The 15,171-nt window shown below is 52.8% G+C and overlaps 1 protein-coding gene across 6 annotated transcripts in view; it reads right to left on the bottom strand.

The window, feature by feature from the left end:
- TRIOBP (TRIO and F-actin binding protein) overlaps positions 1–14,687 on the bottom strand; it is a 76,300-nt gene extending 61,613 nt beyond the window's left edge. For all 6 annotated transcript variants that reach the window (XR_010156016.1, XM_054675782.2, XM_016939145.4 and 3 more), the window contains exons 1-3: positions 14,596–14,687; positions 10,816–10,989; positions 1,767–1,906 (exon numbers count right to left, since the gene is read on the bottom strand). Coding sequence is in view for 5 of the 6 variants with exons in the window: in XM_054675782.2 (XP_054531757.1) it covers positions 1,767–1,906; positions 10,816–10,929 (254 nt within the window). In the remaining variant the exon portion in view is untranslated. The remainder of the gene's footprint in view (positions 1–1,766; positions 1,907–10,815; positions 10,990–14,595) is intronic.
- Between the last annotated feature and the right edge of the window lie 484 nt (positions 14,688–15,171).

The raw sequence follows: 15,171 nt of genomic DNA, 5'->3' as shown, positions 1-15,171 counted from the left end.
AAAAATAAATAAATAAAAATACAAAAATTAGTCGGGTGTGGTGGCGTATGCCTGGAATCCCAGCTACTCGGGAGGCTGAGGTTGCAGTGAGCCAACATCGTGTCATTGCACTCCAGCTTGGGTGATAGAGCAAGATGCCATCTCAAAATAATAATAATAATAATAATTCCCATTTCACAGAGGAAGACACTGAGGCTCAGAGAGGTCAAGAGACTGGCCAAGGTCACCGAGATAGGAAAGGGCAGAGCTGTGTTATGAACCAAAACTATTGCCCCAGCCCCAACTTTAAGTCTTAGTCTTAGTCTACTGACCCCAAGTTCAGTAAGTCTAAGAAGACAGACTCATGCTTGGCTAACGAGGATGTGAGAGGCAGCATGGCTCCACAGGCATTGACAGGTTCACTAGCCCAGATGCTGAGGGAGGGAGCTGCAGAGAAGGCTCTGCTTTAAAAGAAGTCACAGGCTCAAGAAGGCTTAGCGCTGGCAGTATCCCCAAAGAGTGACCCACAGACTGGCCTACACGATGATAATAAGTGATGGCCATAAAAAAGAGCTCTGTAGTCAAATGACATACTTCTCTACTTCCGTTACCCAAAAGCCACGATGCACGCAGGCAAGCTAAAGGCTCTGACAAGTCCTGCAGGAAAGCTATTCAACTTCATTTATCCCAGACTTTCTGAAACATACTTGATAACAAAGCTGTCTTTGTTTTTTTTTTCGGTTTTTTGTGGGGTTTTTTTGTTTTTGTTTTTTTTGAGACGGAGCCTCGCTGTGTCACCCAGGCTGGAGTGTAATGGCACGATCTCAACTCACTGCAACCTCTGCCTCCCGGGTTCAAGTGGTTCTCCTGCCTCAGCCTCCCGAGCAGCTGGGATTACAGGCACCTGCCACCATGCCTGGCTAATTTTTGTATAGTTAGTAGAGACAGGGTTTCGCCATGTTGGTCAGGCTGGTCTCGACCTCCTGACCTCAAGTGATCCGCCCACCTTGGCCTCCCAAAGTGCTGGAATTACAGGCATGAGCCACTGCACCCAGGCTGTTTTTCTGTTTGTTTGTTTGTTTTAATATGCCTACCTGTGAGGAGCACATGAATGATCCCAGCACAATGCTGATTTAATTCAATCCCTCTTATTTTACAGACAGGGAAACTGAGACACAGAAAGACAGAGTAACTTGCTCAAGACCCATCAGGGATGGATCTGAAGCTGGAACCCAGGTTTCTAGACTCTCAGACCATGGCCTCCCAAGGTGCCATGACCTTAAAGGGGGACTGCCACTCAGGCCTGAGGGTGGAAGGAACCCCAGAGCCTGGAGCAGTGCACACCCAGGTAGGTGGGTGACAGCAGGTGCCCCTGGGTGCAGGGATTGTTTAATCTTTTAAAGTTGTGCAAAGGGAACCAGGAAATGTGAGTAGGCTGTGGCCATGCCCACTGCAAGGTGGGTGTACAGCAGCCACACACCCTGGGGCAAAGCTGAGCTCGGTCTTGGGAGGTTATGGGGTGGGCAGGGCCCCTGGGAGAGACAGCCAGGACTGGGGAGGGGAGGCTCAACCACTGAAGTGCAAACAGGGTGGTGTGATCTGAGTTCTTCCTGTGGGCCCAAGGAGCATGGCCACCACCCACCTGTGACTAGGTTTGGAGGACTGACCACATGACCCATGCCAGCAGCCATTAGAGACAGGTGCTGCCTTGGGGAAGGAGTGCAAATGGGAAGGGCGAGGGCATTCCACCCCATGAAGCCCTTCCCGGGCCCTGGGACTCTACCCACCTCTTGGGCCCTGGCCTGAGGCCCGGGTCCACCACAGACTGGCAGCCGGAGGTTGAGGCGCTGAGTGGGTCCTCAGGGGCAGGTGGACATCGAGGCAGGTCGCAGTAGGGCACCTCAGCACCTGAAGGGCTCCTGAGCTCCTGGGCCAGGGTTGGAGAAAGGAGACAGCTCAGCGCCCACGTGGGGGCTCCCCTCCCCCTGCACAGCCCCTCCCGGTGGCGTGGGAGTCTCCAGGCATCTCCTCGGGGGATCTTGCACTTCTCAAGGAGCTGCCCATCAGGCTGGAAGCACCCCTTGGGACTCAAGCCGAGGGCTGGCTGAGGTACCTGGTGTGTGCCTGCACACGTGCGTGTACACATATGGGCCTTGGAGCAGGTATGTGTGTGGATAAAGGCCTGGTATTGGGGGCACATGTGTGCACATAGGTGGAGCGAGCTCTTGCGCATGCGTTGTCTACGCAGGTCCCGCGGGTACACCGATCCGTATGTTTGCATGAGTGCAACTTCATGTATACATGCATGTTATGTGCGTGCGCCCCAGAACGAGGTGGATAGAAGGATCCACCAGGGTATTTTGCGGCCAAAAGACAAGGGCGAGGAGGAAGGATTAGGCTGGCTGAGAGAAGGGAGAGGTCTGAGGGAGGAAGAGGCAGTTTGATGGTAGAGGAGATGGGAAAGCAAGGTCTTGGAGGACAGAAGAGATTTGCCCCACTAAAGGAGAGGCAGGGGCTCCAGGGCTGGAGGGTCAAGGCCCCAGGAAAAGGGCAGGGGCTAGAGCCAGCTGCCCACTCCTCTCTCCCTCCACCTTTGGCAAGGCCACACCTGTGAAGGCTGGTCTGGTGCTGGGCTCACCAGGGGGGAACGGCTGCTCACCTCCAGGGCCCCCCCCAATTCCTCCCCACCTCTGGAGAGCGGCAGTTCCCTCCCCTGGTGGTGGGAGACAGTGGCCATGGCACCCTGCGCCCCGCCTCCTCTCGGATTACCTGGGCTGCGGGCTCTGGCGGTGGTGGTGGCTGTCGACTGTCAGCACCCTCGTCCCCGGGGGGCTCCGGCTCAGGCCCCCACGCTGCTGCCCTCCCAGGCCCCGACTCCGGGCTGTGGTGGCAGCAGCCGCCGAGGCAGTGGAAACCTTAGAGGGGCCGGCTTCGGGAGCAGGGGCCCCTCATTACAGTTTCATAAGCCGGGCCCCAGCCAAGAACAATGAAAGACATGAAACCGCAGGAACCCGATCCCAGCAGCTCACCTGAGAGCCGGGAGGGGCAAGAGCCTGGGCCTGGGATCCCTGGGGACCCTGGAGCCCAGAGCCCAGGGCCAAGGCAGCAGCCTGGTCGGCACCACAGGGTGGGCACAGGCTCTCCAGGTTCCAAGAAGGCCACTGCTGGGGTCAGGCAGTGCCAAGAAGTGGGGTTGGGATGTCTGCCGTGACATCCAGGCCAGGGGAGGCCCGGTGGGATTCAGTTTCACCCCCTGCCCTGCAGCCAGATTCTGATCAGAGCTCGGCAGCAGGAGGTGTCAGATCCACAGCCGGGCCTGGCGCCTTGGCCACCCAGGGGACAGCACAGCAGAAATGAGGAGAGACTTGCCAGGCATCAACCAGGGGTCTCTGCCCCGCCAGGCCCAGCAGGAACCCTAGCCTGATGTGACACCTCATCCTGACTTTCACCCCAGCCCCCGTCACCACCCCACACCACCCACTTGAGTGGGCCCCACGGTCAGTCCCCAGCTCTGATTTCCTGTCTGGCGGGTCAGCACTGGCTCTGGCCTCAGATGGACCTCGGGCCCCATCCTGGCTCCTCCGGTTCCCGGCTGGTGACCTCAGGCTGATGACTTCCCCTTTCGGAGCATTGTTTTCTCCTCTCGGAAATGGAGGCTGAGAAGCGACCAAGACCTGGGCCACATGACTTATCCTCTCTGTGCCTCAGTTACCTCATCTACAAAACCGGCAGGATAGCAGGACCCACCTCCTAGGGGTGTTCTGAGAATTAAACGAGTTAATATTTGTAAAGGGCTTTTTTTTTGAGACAGAGTATCGCTCTTATAGCCCAGGTTAGAGTGCAATGGTGCAGTCTCGGCTCACTGCAACCTTCGCCTCCTGGGTTCAAGCAATTCTTCTGCCTCAGCCACCCCAGTAGCTGTGATTACAGGTGCCCGACACCATGCCCGGCTAATTTTTCTATTTTTAGTAGAGACAGGGGTTTGCCATGTTGGCGAGGCTGGTCTCGAACTCCTGATGGCAGGTGATCTGCCTGCCTCGGCCAAAGTGCTGGGATCACAGGCAAGAGCCACCGTGCCTGGCCTCAATTTTTTTTTTTTTTTTTTTTTTTTTTTGTGAGACGGAGTCTCACTCTGTCGCCCAGGCTAGAGTGCAGTGGCGTGATCTTGGCTCACTGCAAGTTCCGCCTCCCGGGTTCATGCCATTCTCCTGCCTCAGCCTCCCGAGTAGCTGGGACTACGGACGCCCGCCACCACGCCCAGCTAATTTTTTGTATTTTTAGTAGAGACAGGGTTTCACCGTGTTAGCCAGGATGGTCTCGATCTCCTGACCTTGTGATCCGCCCGCCTCGGCCTCCCAAAGTGCTGGGATTACAGCCGTGAGCCACCGCGCCCGGCCTTTTTTTTTTTTTTCTTTTTTTTGAGACAGAGTCTTACTCTGTCACCCAGGCTGGAGTGCAATGGCGCGATCTCAGCTCACTGCAACCTCCGCCTCCCGGGTTCAAGCAATTGTCCTGCCTCAGCCTCCTAAGTAGCTGGGACTACAGGGGTCCGCCACCATACCCAGCTAATTTTTGTATTTTTAGTAGAGACGGGGTTTCACCATGTTGGCCAGGGTGGTCTCGAACTCCTGACCTCAGGTGATCCACCTGCCTCGGCCTCCCAAAGTGCTGGGATTACAGACGTGAGCCACCACTCCCAGCCAATTTTTTTTTTTAAACATACAGATTTTTTGACTCCATGTTAGAAATCTGTTGACCTAAAGCTAGAGGCAAATATGGCCAAGGGTCCAGAATCCTTGGAGGAAAAATGGGCTAAATTTGGTCCCTGGAGACCTGTGGTGACAGAGAGATGGGGAGAGAGTGGGTGAGGCAGACAGAGTCAGCCAGGGGAGACCCGCCCCAACCCCAGCAGCAGCATCTGAGGGTGATGAAAAAAAACCCACCCATTCCTTCAATGCCTTACCATGTGGCACCATGGAATAGGTCCAGAGTGGCAGAGAAGTGCACAGGCAGGCAGGTGGAAGAGGCCGGAAGAGGCAGTTGCCATCTTCTGGGGCCCAGGAGGTTTTTTTGTTTTTTTTGAGATGGAGTTTTTCGCTCTTGTCGCCCAGGCTGGAGTGCAGTGGCCAGATCTCGGCTCACTGCAACCTCCGCCTCCCGGATTCAAGCAATTCTCCTGCCTCAGCCTCCCGAGTAGCTGGGATTACAGGCACCCGCCACCACACCCTGTTAAGTTTTGTATTTTTGTATTTTTAGTAGAGTCAGGATTTCACCATGCTAGTCAGGCTGGTCTCAAACTCCTGAACTCAAGTGATCCACCCGCCTCGGCCTCCCAAAGTGCTGGGATTACAGGCGTGAGCCACCGTGCCTGGCCCAGTGTCAGTTTTTTACTATCACATCTGGTATACACAGGGAGCTGCTTCCTGCCCAGAGTTGGGTCCCAGGGCCTGGCTCGGAGACACAACAGTCACCCCTCATGCATTTGCCAAAGGAGAGTGTCACAGCCTTGATCATCATCAGAGCAACTGGAAGCTCAAGAAAGTGGAGGATTTGGTGTCGTGCCCCTCTCTGATCTTTTTTTTTTTTTTTTTAAGATAGTCTTGCTGTGGCAGTGGCATGATCACAGTGCACTGCAGCCTCAATCTCCTGGGCTCAAACAATCCTCCTGCCTCAGCCTCCCAAGTAGCTGGGACTGCAGGCATGCACCACTACACCCAGTTCATTTTTTGTTTTGTAGAGATGGGATCTCACTTTGTTAACTAGGCTGGTCTTGAACTCCTGGTTTCAAGCCATCCTTCAGCCTCAGCCTCCTAAAGTGCTGTGATCACAGGCGGAAGCCATTGTGCCTGGCCCCCTCTCTTGAAACCATCTCTGGTCTTGGCTCCTGGGGAGGAGGGGCACACTGTGGGGTTTGCCTCCTAGCCTCTGGCCTTCTTGGCTGTCTCTGCTGATTCCCTGGCCTCCACCCAGGCCTGTTCTCATCTCATTCCACACTTTCTTCCACAGATGATAGGCTCATCCATGAGCAAGACTTTGGTCAGTGACAGATCCTGAAGACTCGCAGGCCTCCATCTCCTGTGATGGTCTGGCTCTGAGCTCCAGCCCCCCCAATTCACTAAACTCCCCCTCATCTCCACTGTATCCTGCCGACACCCCACACCATGCCCCAGACAACTCCAAACAGACCTCCCAACCCAAGTACCCTGCCTGGAGAAATTACAGGAGTCAGCTATGGGTTTCTCCCCTCCCTCACCCCCAAATCCTGTAGACGTGCCTGCTCAATTAGTTCGGAAACGTGTCCATTTGCCTCCATCTCAAAGCCCCAATCATCTCTGGCACCGATGAGTACGTGCACCTTTTCCTGGTGGGTCACCTGATTCACTCTCACCACCCTGCCCTCCATTCTCTCTGCCCAGCAATCAGAGTGACTGTGAAAAATGCAAATCAGAGCACGTCACTCCCTTATTTGAAATCTTCTGTGGCTTGGCCGGGCGAGGTGGCTCACACTTGTAATCTCAGCACTTTGGGAGGCCAAGGAGGGCAGATTGCTTGAGGCCAAGAGTTCAAGACCAGCCTGAGCGGCATGGTGAAACCCCATCTCTACTAAAAATACAAAAATGAACTGGGTTTGGTAGTACATGCCTGTAGTCTCAGCTACCTGGGAGGCTGAGGCAGGAGAATCGCTTGAACCTGGGAGGCAGAGGTTGCAGTGAGCCGAGATCACGCCTCTGCACTCCAGCCTGGGTGACAGAGCGAGACTCCATCTCAAAAAAAACCAAAAACAAAACAGAAAAACCCTCAGAATCCTAAGTCCTCAACATGTCCACAAAGCCGCACAAGGCCAGTGAGACCAGGCTTCCCCCCATTCTCCATCCTTGTCCTATAGCTCCTCTGTGCCCCCCTCTTGCTGTCCTCTCCAGCCCGATGTGCAGCCTCCTTTCTGCCTCAGGGCCTTTGCATATTCTTTGTTTGTTTGTTTTATTTTGAGAGGATTCTCGCTCTGTTGCCCAGGCTGGAGTACAGTGGTGCAATCTTGGCTCACTGCAACCTCTGCCTCCTGGGTTCAAGAGATTCTCCTGCCTCAGCCTCCTAAGTACCTGGGATTACAGGCACCCACCACCACACGTGGCTAATTTGTGTATTTTTAATAGAGATGGGGTTTCACCATGTTGGCCAGGGTGGTCTTGAACTCCTGACCTCAGGTGATCCACCCGTCTCGGCCTCGTAAAGTGCTGAGATTACAGGCGTGAACCACTGTACCTGACCTGTTTGTTTGTTTTGTTTTTGAGACAAGGTCTCATTCTGTTGCCCAGGCTGGAGTGCATTGGCATGCTCATGGCTCACTGCAACCTTGAACTCCTGGGATCCAGTAATCCTCCCACATCAGCCTTCTGACTAGCTGGGACTACAGGTGTGCACCATCCTGCCTCGCTAATTTTTTTTTTTTTTTTTGGTAGAAATGGGGTCTCACTGTGCTGCCCAGGCTGGTCTCAAACTCCTGAGTTCAAGTGATCTTCCTGCTTCAGTGCCTCAATCCAAGCACTTCCTCCCAAAGTGCTGGGATTACAGGCGTGAGCTGCCGTGCCAGGCTGGCCTTTGCATATTCTCCTTCCTTCCTCTCCTCTTCCTGCAATTTCACTAACTAATGCTAATGCCTGCACAGCCTTTACCAAGCAGCTGAAATGTCATTTTTTTTTTTGGAGAAACTTTCCCTAATGCCCTATCCTTTACCTTCATGCCACTTACTGTTCCTTTATACATTTATCACAACCAAGATTAAATAATCATGTGCATTTCTCTTGCTAGAATATAAGCCCCATGAAGACAAGCCAGGGATGTGTCCCTCTCTCCTCCTCCCTCTCCCCCTTCCCCTCCCCCTTCCCCTCCCCCTTACCCTCCTTCTCCCTGTTTTCTGTACTGTTCTGTTCTGTTCTGAGTCAGGGTCCAACTCTGTCACCCAGGCTGAAATACAGTAATGCGATCACGGCTCACTGAAGCCCCCGCCTCCCAGTCTCAGGTGATTCTTCCATCTCAGCCTCCTGAGTAACTGAGACTATAGCCGCATCCCACTACGCCCAGCTAATTTTTAAAATTTTTGGTAGAGATGGGGTTTTGCCATGTTGCCAGGATGGTCTCCAACTCCAAGTGATCCACCCGCCTTGGCCTCCCAAAGTGCTGGGATTACAGGAGTGAGTCACTGTGCCTGGCTGTGCCTTTCTGATTTATCATGATTTCCCCATCATCTAGCATAATGCCTGGCACATTTTAAGCACCTATTCAGTATGTATGAATTTGTGAGCTGACCCACGGTCTCAGGTGGGAAATGGTGGGATTGAGACTAGAACTCAGATGAGCCTGAATCCAGGGCTCTCCTGTTCCATGCTTGCCATCTTCCCAACCACTGGAAGAAGGTCATTTGCATGAAAGATGGACTCCCAGGCATCTGTTCCCTGAACCTGAACTTGCAGGTGAGCACAAGAGAGCTATTATTGGAGGTATGAAGACTGGTAGAAGCTGGGCGCGGTGGCTCATGCCTGTAATCCCAGCACTTTGGGAGGTCGAGGTGGGCGAATAACGAGGTCAGGAAGATCGAGGCCATACTGGCTAACATGGTGAAAACCCTGTCTCTACTAAAAAGACAAAAAATTAGCTGGGCGTGGTGCCGGGTGCCTGTAGTCCCAGCTACTCATGAGGCTGAGGCAGGAGAATGGCATAAACCTGGGAGGCCGAGCTTGCAGTGAGCCCAGATCGCACCACTGCACTCCAGCCTGGGCAACAGAATGAGACTCCGTCTCAAAAAAAAAAAAAAAAAAAAAGAGGACCTTCAGACCCCAGTGGGAATGACGAAGCCATGGTGGTCAAGGTTGGAAGGGCCCTCGGAGGTTCATGGGTCCCAGGTTTCTCATTGCGTGTGTATCAGGTGCTCTGTGTTTACATGCATGGGGGCTTGGCAGCAGACTACATCAATCACAAAGTCAGAAAAGGACTCTTCTTCACTCCTTCAATAACTTGAAGAAGAAAATCTCGGCCGGGTGCGGTGGCTAACACCTGTAATCCCAGCACTTTGGGAAGCCGAGGCAGGCAGATCACAAGGTCAGGAGTTCGAGACCAGACTGACCAACATGGTGAAACCCTGTCTCTACTAAAGATACAAAAATTAGCTGGGCATGGTGGTGGGCATCTGTAATCCCAGGTACTCAGGAGGCTGAGGCAGGAGAATTGCTTGAACCCAGGAGACGGAGGTTGCAGTGAGCTGAGATTGAGCCACTGAACTCTAGCCTGGCGACAGAGAGAGACTCCGTCTCAAATGAAAAAGAAAGAAAGAAAAAAAAAATGATTCTTCTTCACTCCTTCAATAACTTGAAGAAGAAAATCTTGAGACAGGTGCAGTGTCTCACACCTGTAATCCCTGCAGTTACGGAGGTTGAGGCGGGAGGATCACCTGAGCCCAGGAATTTGAGACCAGCCCTGGCAACATAGTGAGATCCCATCTTTACAAGAAAATTAGCTGGCCATGGTGGCATGTGCCTGTAGTCCCTGCTACTCAGGAGGCCAAGGTGGGAAGATCATTTGAGCCTGGGAGGTCGAGGCTACAGTGAGCCTGTACTATAGGTTGGACCACTGCACTCCAGCCTGGGCTACAGAGAAAGACCCTATCTCCAAAAAAAAAAAAAAAAAAAAAAAAAGAGAGAGAGAGAGAAAGAAAATCTCTAGATGATGCTGGTGTATTCTTAACATCTCTCTAACATCTGCTAATCTCCCTTTTTGACAAAGAGACAGCAGGATGCAAGCTCAGAGCCTTCCATAGAAAATACTCTCGAGGCCGGGCGCAGTGGCTCACGCCTGTAATCCCAACACTTTGGGAGGCTGAGGCGAGTGGATCACCTGAGGTCAGGAGTTTAAGACCAGCCTGGCCAATATGGCGAAACCCCGTTTCTACTAAAAATACAAAAATTAGCTGGGCATGGTGGCAGGCACCTGTAATCCCAATACTTGGGAGGCTGAGGCGGGAGGATCGCTTGAACCTAGGAGGCAGAGATTGCAGTGAGCTGAGATCACACCATTGCCATTGCACTCTAGCCCAGGCGACAGAGTGAGACTCTGTCTCAAAAAAAAGAAAAAGAAAACACTCTCAAGTTAGGGTGTAACGACATTTCTGTTTTGTTTTTTCTTTTTCTACCTTTCTTCTCTTTTTTTTGTTTTGTTTTGTTTTTTGAGACAGTTTCATTCTGTTGCCCAGGCTGGAGTGCAATGGCGCGATCTCGGCTCACCACAATCTCCGCCTCCCAGGTTCAAGTGATTCTCCTGCCTCAGCCTCCCAAGTAGCTGGGATTACAGGCATGCACCACCATGCCCAGCTAATTTTCACCATGTTGGCCTGGCTGGTTTCAAACTCCCGACCTCGGGTGATCCACCCACCTCGGCCTCCCAAAGTGCTGGGATTACAGGCGTGAGCCACCGCGCCCAGCCTCTACCTTTCTTCTTAACCTCTCCTTCTTAACAGGAAGTAATTCTAGTTTTCTACTTGTGTTGATGATGTGAAGTTTTGTTTCAATAGAAGGGGAAAAAGATGTTGATTTAAAGAATAACAAAGTAAGTAACAGATTAGATGAGGCTATGGTAACAATCGTATCATATAAGCAGGAGGAAAGTGACTGAAGATTGTGAAACATTGACATGGTTCAACCACTTCCCTGCAATGTGGGAAAACCGAGGCTCTGGACAGGAGGAAGTCCAGCATCTGGGTTCAACTGCGAGTGAGCGGACACCACAGGCCCAGTCCTTCACCCATGCCCCCATCACAAACCACCCCAACCACGTGGAAAACTGGCCCACCTGGTATCTTGCTCCATGGGCCTCCTCAGGGTGGAAGCAGTTCTGACAGCGGTTCTGGGTAAGTATGTTGGCCTCAAAGTGTTCACACAGGGCATCCCCAGGCACCTCCTCCATATTGGGTGAGTCAGGCCAGGGCAGTTCCTATGATCCAATGGCTGACCGTCTATGTGAGGCCTGGCAAAAATGAGGGGGAGGCAAAGACCAGATGACTGGCTGGCCACTCACCTGAACCCCAGCCCCAGTTGCCCCAGTTTCCAGACAAGGACCAAGGAAATAAGGTTACTCATCCATTCCTTTGGGTTCCTGTTCTCCATCCATTCCTGTTCATTTATTCACTCAACAAACACTCACTAAGCACCTACTAAGCACCAGGCACTCTGCCAGCATTTGATGTGCGATTTCTCGTCCTTACTGCAGTGTTGCTGAAAGTGCACGCCAAGGACTCTGCATTACACCCTCCTGGGCTGTTCATAAAAATGCAGATACCAGGCCAGGCACAGTGGCTGATGCCTGTAATCCCAGCACTTTGGGAGGCCGAGGTGGGCCGATCACTTGAGGTCAGGAGTTCGAGACCAGCCTGGCCAATATGGTAAAACCCCGTCTCTACTAAAAATACAAAAATCAGCCAAGTGTGATGGCACGTGCCTGTAATCCCAGCTACTTGGGAGCCTGAAGCAGGAGAATGGCTTGAACCCAGGAGGCGGAGGTTGCAGTGAGCCAAGATTGTGCCATTGCACTCCAGCCTGGGCGACAGAGTGAGACTTCATCTCAAAACAAAAAACAAAAAAATGCAGATTCCAGCTGGGCCCATTGTGGGCGGCGGATCATTTGAGCCCAAGAGTTCAAGACCATCCTGGGCAACTGGCGAAACTCCGTCTCTACAAAAAATACAAAAATTAGCTGGGCAAGGTGGTGCAGGCCTGTGGTCCCTGCTACTCAGGAGGCTGAAGTTGGGAGGATCACCTGAGTCTGGGAGGTCGAGGCTGCAGTGAGCCATGACTGTGCCACTGCACTGAAAAAAAAAAAAAAAAAGCAGATTTCAGCTGGGTAAGATGGTGTGCACCTGCAGTCCAAGCTACTCGGGAGGCAGAGGTGGGAGGATCTCTTGAGCCCAGGAGTTTGAGGTGGTAGTGTGCTATAACTGCACCTGTGAATAGTTACAGCACTCCAGCCTAGGCAACATAGCAAGACCACATCTCAAAAAAAAAAAAAAAAAATCTAGATTCCGCTTTCTCTCTCCCAATTCACCCAGTTAGAATCTCCAAGAGACTGAGGTCTGGGGCTGTGCATGTTAAAGAAGTGATTCCAGCTGGGGGCGGTGGCTCACGCCTGTAATCCCAGCACTTTGGGAGGCTGAGGCAGGCAGATCACTTGAGGCCAGGAGTTCAAGACCAGCCTGGCCAACATGGTGAAACCCCGCCTCTACTAAATACAAAAATTAGCTGGGCATGGTAGCACGCACCTGTAGTCCCAGCTACTTGGGAGGCTGAGGCACGAGAATCGCTTGAACCTGGGAGGCAGAGGTAGCAGTGAGCAGAGAGCACGCCACTTCACTCCAGACTGAGCAACAGAGCGAGACTCCATCTCAAAATAAATAAATAAATAAATAAATAAATAAAAATGAAAATAAAGAAGCGATTCCTGGCCAGGCGCAGTGGCTCACGCCTATAATCCCAGCACTTTGGGAGGCCGAGGCGGGCAGATCACCTGAGGTCAGGAGTTTGAGACCAGCCTGGCCAATATTGCCAAACCCTGTCTCTACAAAAAATACAAAATTAGCCAGGCATGGTGGTATGTACCTGTAGTCCCAGTTACTCGGGAGGCTGAGGCAGGAGAATCACTTGAACCCAGGAGGTGGAGGTTGCAGTGAGCCGAGATTGCGCCACTGTACTCCAGCCTGGGTGACAAAAGTGAGACTCTGTCTTAAAAAAAAAAAAAGTGATTCCCCAGGTGATTCTAGTGCGCCCCAAAGTTTGAGTGTCCTTGTCTTATAGCTGCATTGTAGATCAAATTAATGCCAATTTTAGATCAGGCAACTAAGGCTCAGAGAGGTTCCTTCGGTCACTGAAGGTCGCAGTGGCTGATTCAAATCCAGGGCTGTGTGTGTCCCTGCTCTCTCGGAGGTGGAAGTGAGGAGCACTGGATCATACTGCCAACTCGCACAGGTCCCTTGGGAAGCACAGCGAGGGAGGCAAAAAGCTGGCCAGGTATTTTCAGAGTTGAGGACGACGTCTTTGACAAACGTGAACAGCCTAAAGTCACACAGCAAGTTTGTGGCAGAACTTAGCCAAAAAGAAATCCTAATGTGTTTTTGTTTTGTTTTGTTTTGTTTTTTTGAGACGAAGTCTCTCTCTGTCACCTAGGCTGGAGTGCCGTGATGTGATCTTGGCTCACTCGGCTCACTGCAACCTCCGCCTCCTGGGTTCAAGCAATTCTACCTCAGCCTCCCCAGTAGTATCTGGGATCACAGGCATGCACCATCATGCCTGGCTAATTTTTGTATTTTTAGTAGCAACGGGGTTTCGCCATGTTGGACAGGTGAACTCCTGACCTCAGGTGATCCGCCCCCTTCGGCCTCCCAAAATGCTGGGATTACAGGTGTGAGCCACTGCACCCGGCCCCTAATGTCTTTTTTGGGGAGGTGGGGGCAGGGTCTTGCTCTGTCACCCAGGCTGGAGTGCAGTGGCTCGATCATAGCTCCTTGCAACCTCAAACTCCCGGGCTCAAATGATTCTCCTGCCTCAGTCTCTGGGACTGAGTAACTGGGACTACAGGTGTACGCCACCACGCCCAGCTAATTTTTTTCTTTTTTATTTTGTAAAAATGGGCTCTTGGCCAGGTGCGGTGGCTCACGCCTATAATCCCAGCACTTTGGGAGGCTGAGGCAGGCAGATCACTTGAGGCCAGGAATTCAAGACCAGCCCGGCCAACATGATGAAACCCTGTCTCTACTAAAACTATAAAAATTAGCTGGGCGTGGTGCGCATGCCTGTAATCCCAGCTACTCAAGAGGCTGGGGCAAGAGAATTGCTTGAACCCAGGAGGTGGAGGTTGCAGTGGAGCTAAGATCGCCCCGCTGCACTCCAGCCTGGGCAACAGTGTGTCTCAAAAAAAAAAAAAAAAAAAAAAAAAAAAGGCTCTTGCAGTGTTACCCAGGCTGGTTTTGAACTCCTGAACTCCTGACCTCAAGTAATCCTCCTCCTTCCCTCAAAGTGCTGGGATTACAGGTGTGAAGCATCACACCCTTCTGAAACCCTGGTGTCTTTTTTTTTTTTTTGAGACAGAATCTCGGTCTATCACCCAGGCTGGAGTGCAGTGGTGCGATCTCGGCTCACTGCAACCTCTGCCTCCCGGATTCAAGCAATTCTCCTGCCGCAGCCTCCCAAATAGCTGGGATTACAGGCATGTGCCACCATGCCCGGATAATTTTTTTGTATTTTTGGTAGAGACGAGGTTTCACCATATTGGCCAGGCTGGTCTCGAACTCCTGACCTTGTGATCCACCCACCTCGACCTCCCAAAGTGCTGGGATTACAGGCGTGAGCCACCGCGCCTGGCCGCCCTGGTATCTTACTTGTGCAAGGGTTCTCCTTTCTGGGTGCCCCTAAGGCCACCAACATCCATGCCCTGGAGTGGAGCTGGGTCAGGAGAATCACTTAAAGATGCCCTCCCCACTCACACAGAGCCCCAGGGGGAGGGTGGGGGGTGGGAGGAACCCAACATCCCAAAACACCTGCAGCTTTTGGTGCCCCCAGGTCACCTGCCCACATCCATCCTCACCTGCTGTGTTCCAGGGGATCAGGCTTTTGTGGCCAATCTTGGTGGAGAGCTGAGGAATTTCACCTCCTCCCCTGGGACAGCCAGGGCCAAGGCTCCTCCATCATCAGACCTGGAGAAGGGAATGCGGTGGGGGCGACAGCAAGGCACGGTGGGGAGAGGGCTACCCACTGGTCCTTCCGTGGCCCCAGGGTCTCTGATCCTCCCCGGGCGGTCGTCCTCCCGACTCCTGGTGGTGGAAGAGGGGCGCATCGGCCCCGCCCGTCCTGGGCGTTTCTCTCCTGGTCTGGCCACATAAAGGAGCATCGCCTAGCAGGAGAACGCCGCTCATTTTCCTGGGGGTGGGTAGGGGGCTCTACTCCACGTGCCCCTCGCTGCCCCCGTTTCCTCCCCTACCCACAACCAATAGGCAGAATCCTTCTCTAAAATGCACTTGAGATGTGGATATAATAATCAAAACCTTAAGCAGCTACACATGCCCCACCCAGAGAATGGACCCGGGACCCTCTCCATCCAGGCATTCAGCCAGTTCCTCCCCGGATCCCTCGACCCCTACCCCTCCCGTAGGCCTCCCCCTAC

This window comes from Pan troglodytes, chromosome 23 (genome assembly GCF_028858775.2).
Source record: "Pan troglodytes isolate AG18354 chromosome 23, NHGRI_mPanTro3-v2.0_pri, whole genome shotgun sequence".
Taxonomy (NCBI): Eukaryota; Metazoa; Chordata; class Mammalia; order Primates; family Hominidae; genus Pan; species Pan troglodytes.
The sequence above is the reverse complement of the archived record's forward strand: the minus strand, read 5'-3'. Positions and strand labels throughout refer to the sequence as shown.